We start from the raw sequence: 5,106 nt of genomic DNA on the forward strand, positions 1-5,106 counted from the left end.
TTAAACACACATACATTCCTAGAGTCCTATGTGTTTAGCATCACAATCATCATCCATCATCCAATCATATTATAAGAGGATACCGATTAAATTCAATTTTATAAAATACAAAACATTGATATAAGATTAATTTCGACCTATGGCTCTCAGAATCATTTGTTTCCTAAACATCGAAATAAAATTGTCCAAAACAGGGCAAGGATCAATTTCATAACTCCAAGCTACCTATGCATTTCTGTTTATGTGTCTTATACGCACATAGAAAAATAAAAGTAGCATAAAATTTATGAAAAACTAAATTGCTCAAAAAAATGTTGAGCCGCAAATTGATTACTCAAAAAACAATCAATCTTTAATCAGGGTAGCCAGTCCCCATCCATTGCTTCAATTTCACCTATGTCCATACTGCATTTCAAGTTCAAAATCAAAATCAACCACAGAAAACCACAATATTTATACTTTAATAAATATACAACAATTAAAAAAACCAACAATAATTCTTTCTATACTCCTTGTACATTCAATTCAAGCATAGGTGTGTATATGAATGAATTCAAGTACAAACCCAAGATTTGTTCCAATCCATATGAAAAATTATTGCATTATTAAATATTTTTTATTTTTTATATATACTAAAACGCTCTAGGATTCCTGTCGTTTCACCCCACCCCACTCACAAAATTGGTCAAAACGACATTGACTCAAACCTGACCTCAAAAAGTGCAAAAAAACCCCTCCACTATAACCAGCTTACAAAAACTACCCTCAACTCCAGAGGGATTATACATAAATTCTCTTAACTAAAATAAAAACTTCACCGAAACACTTCGAGAGCCCGTATCTTCCTCCTCGCCCCGAGTTAAATTTCACCGAACATACCGTTAAAATCGAAATATTTTTGTGAACAAAACGAAACTAACTACATTCAAAACGGACACTTTTTAAAAAACGCCGAACACAACGAGAGCCCGTATCTTCCCATTCGCAGTGAGTTAAATTTTTTCGACAGCAGGGTCAGACTTGAAATAATTTTATGAACAAAACCAATATAAGCACATTTGAAACGGACACTTTTTAAAAAACGCTAAACACAACGACATCCTGTATCTTCCTGCTCGCCGCGAGTTAAATTTTTTCGACAGCACCGTTAGACTCGAAATAATTTTATCAACAAAACGAAACTAACTACGTTTCAACTGGAGAATTTTTAAAAAACCACTAAAGACGACGACACCTATAACGGCGCTTACCAAATGGGTCGTTTTCCTTTCTGTAAATACAAAAAGCTACGTTAAATATGAATATTCAGACCGAAAACCCCCGCCGCATCGCGCGGACCTGATCCGGACTACTTATGTTTTATTTGGCAGGCCATTGTGAAAAAAGACATCACAGATATGGCGGTGGGGGGACCTGTGTATGTGGTCTCACTGCCACAGTTTTAAAGTCTCATACTGCAACTATACTAAATATATGACTATAAGCGTTGCTAAAATAACAGTTACAGCACCAACCACTGCACGCTTCCTAAATTTGCAATTTCTGAAACACTGCATGAAATCGCGAAGTAAAATGGATCGATTTAGATTGTGTTTATCTCAAATGGGTCAATTCAGAAGTAGCTTAAAGGAAAACATGTCAAATGGGTCAAGCACGTTGAAATTCATCCAGAGTCTATTTTCAAAGCAAGCAAATTCCTAAGTTTAAAGATCTAGTCTAGATTAATAATGTATTATTATTATAACAATATCAGCCATGTTATCATAATAATCAAACACAAATTACATTAATACAAGAATTTAATGATATGGACAGAAGTGTTTTCTGGTGGTTCCCGAATTGCCCGTTTACACTCATGTGAAACGGATGTGGATATTTTCACAATTGATTTCGATTAATGTATGCATTAAGTACTTGTGCAATACAAATACTTAATGCATGTAGATGATTTTTCAAAATTAGTAGTAGAAATATCGATGCTCATGTAAAATGACCCGTTTCGACCAGAACCGTTATGATGTGTACGCGTCAGCTTTGTGAGTTGTACGGAGAAAATGCCAACATAAAACATTTCCAATTACCTAAAATTTACAAATTTAATATAGAATTTTCCTGTAAAATAGTATGTAATTAAACAACAAATGAACCCGAAAAGAGAATGTTACCAAGGCAAAGCATGATCTTGAAGGTAAGCATCAGAAAAATGGTGATCAAAGTTTTGTTGCAGACAAGAACTCTCATTAGAATTAATCAACCATGATGGAAATTCAATTTTTTGATCAAATTGATTCAACCCATCATTCTCATCACCTTCCTCTGTTTCAATTTCCATAGTTTTCAAGAAACTACACCACCTTGCTGACGTCACTAGATTTACAGTATCATTCCACTCAATTTGATGCTGCTCTCCTAATGATCTTATCTCCTCCATTTCATCATCATCCATAGCATGATGTAAACCACCATCAGATGAACTTGAGTTTCCCACAGGAACAGATAAAGCTGCAGAAGATGATGATGATGATGGGGTGGATGAAGTAGATAATGTTGAGTTATTTGACACTGGTTTTTGATAAATATTGGTATCTAGATTGTTAAAATTCTGAAAATTGAGAGTCAATCCTAAGGTTTGACTAGGGAGTACAAAATCTTGATTGTCATAATAAGAAGGTGGTGGGGGTGCGGCAATTGTTGAGGAAGGCCAATAAGAAGGAGGATAAGATAAACTTGAATACGAATTCGTGACAGCGGACGTGGTGGCGGCGGCGGTGGTAGTGGCTGCAGGAGGATAAAGACTCTGAATTTTTCGGGATTTCGGTTTTTTTTCTTGTGGTGTATGAATGTCAAGATTTTGGGCTGCTGATTCTTGTTGCTTCATTGAAGCTCTATGATACTTAAGGGCGGTAACGATTTCTTTACGGGCTTCTGCCATATTTAAAAGCCTTTCTTGATAAGGTCTAGTGGTATGAAGTCTTCTTCTAACTTGTTTCTTGTGTTGTGTTGGTTGTTTTTGTGTATTGTTTTTGTTTTCATTAATAAAACATTCACCATTTTGGGTTACATTTTCTTTTAGTTCACCATCACCATGTAATGAATCTTTGGAAGTCAAATGTTTGACCAGGGTTCGGATGTAGGAACCAGAGAGACAGGGCTCTTCTTTAGCCTCATAAACAACTTTGGTTCTTTCCATTGAAGATGACCTACCCCTCATCTATATCTATATGTTTATAATTCAATAAATATATTCCACTTTCTATATGCAAAGTTGAGGGGTTGAAGTTTTCTTTTTTTATAAGGGAAAAGGCAAAAGATTTGCAGGGTCTCATGAATGATATAAATAGCTGGTTAGCAGACTATCTTTCTTTCATATTTTAATATTCTGATACGTAGTATATAATAATTTAATTTAATTTAATATATAGATATAATAATATAATATAATATAATATATATATATATATATATATATATATATATATATATATATATATATATATATATATATATATATACACAGTGGCAAACAAGTAGGTTATTGCATTGCATCTTCCCCTTCATACTATACTAATTTTAGCACTTTGTATTTACAACTATTGACACAACATATTTATTTATGTATGTGCAAAGGAGTTATGTACACATGTACATGTATACATGCAAGCATATGTGTAAGCATATTGTATACATGTATGTATATGTATACATACATGCATATGTACATATGCATGAAAATTAGTAAACAAGTTATGAGCATTGATTTATCATTTATGTATACATGTACATGATGTACATATATGTATATGGTCATGTAACTTGTATGATATAATCCCACTTGGAATATATGAAGAAATAAACTAATAACACTCAAATCATTCACTGATTTTTTTAATCAATCTCTTCCAAAATTATTGCTAGCAGATAGTACAAACATCAACCCATAAAAAAATGTATGACGAAAACTAATAAAAGTAGCTATAATATTAATCTAATAGAAAGGAGTCTTAATCGGTACTTGTTCGATCAGATCTACCAGAACTTATATATATGTCTTAACCGCTTTCACTTTTGATATAATAATAGCTGACTTTTACTCTGTGCCAAAAGGTTTTTTTTCCTTATATCAGCAAATTTGGTTAAAGAAGTGATGTAATCCTAGAGGTGACAATTTCGGTCCATCTACTTATGAAGGAATTCATTGGGCTAAGTTATATTTCTAACCTTGCTAAAGAAACGGGTCAAATTGGTTAAAAAGGTTGGAAGTCGTCAAAAGTGGCAAACCTACCTTGGGCCTAACCCTGACACCACTAGTTTGATTTTTTTTGACATAGTATAGTTCAAATTGTGTAAGACACCACAAAATTTAACTATAAGACCTTTATATAATTCTAACATATATGGTTTTTTTAGAGGTAACCAACCACTAAAGTTACCCAACAAATGTAATTAGTTTTGAAAAAAATTCAAAACCCCTTTGAATTTTGATCCGAGATTCCCCAATGGTCGTCAAAAACTACTTTTAAATCATAAACCTTCTTAAACATTTTATTCAAATCAATTGACTAGTATTAAAAATTGAACTAATTCAGTTTTGTAACCATAATTAACAGAGTATCAAATGGGTCAAGCCAACCCACCTGTCTCAATCTACACACATAGAAGACCCATTTCACCCGTTAAATAACATGCCAGACCCGCTCATCAATCCACCTATAGAAGACTCACGTAAGGTTATTACACACACATGATCTGATGCTATCATCAAAATCTTTAATGATACAAGTCCTCGTGCGGTATAAAATCGTAACAGATTGCTTTTTCCAGTGTTGGTACACCTTAAAACAGAAACTTCTTTGCCTAAAATAGCAAACAAACTAAAAGGCTACTAAATATATGTAAAACCACCCGCCACCGTTGAAATGTCCCGTTCTTATTGATTAAAAACGTTCCATATTAATTGATTTCGTTGCGAGGTTTTGACCTCTATATGAGACGTTTTTCAAAGACTGCATTCATTTTAAAACAAACCATAACCTTTATTTCATCAATAAAGGTTTAAAAAGCTTTAAGTAGATTATCAAATAATGATAATCTAAAATATCCTGTTTA

The 5,106-nt window shown here is 33.1% G+C and overlaps 1 protein-coding gene across 1 annotated transcript; it reads right to left on the reverse strand.

The window, feature by feature from the left end:
- Positions 1 to 227: 227 nt before the first annotated feature.
- LOC139887775 (uncharacterized) lies at positions 228 to 3,211 on the reverse strand. The gene is made up of 2 exons (XM_071870831.1): positions 2,166 to 3,211; positions 228 to 405 (listed from the first exon to the last, which is right to left on the reverse strand). Exons 1-2 carry the CDS (start codon positions 3,209 to 3,211, stop codon positions 357 to 359), a joined length of 1,095 nt encoding a protein of 364 aa, XP_071726932.1. The 3' UTR covers positions 228 to 356.
- Positions 3,212 to 5,106: the final 1,895 nt, after the last annotated feature.

This window comes from Rutidosis leptorrhynchoides, chromosome 2 (assembly GCF_046630445.1).
Source record: "Rutidosis leptorrhynchoides isolate AG116_Rl617_1_P2 chromosome 2, CSIRO_AGI_Rlap_v1, whole genome shotgun sequence".
Lineage (NCBI taxonomy): Eukaryota > Viridiplantae > Streptophyta > Magnoliopsida > Asterales > Asteraceae > Rutidosis > Rutidosis leptorrhynchoides.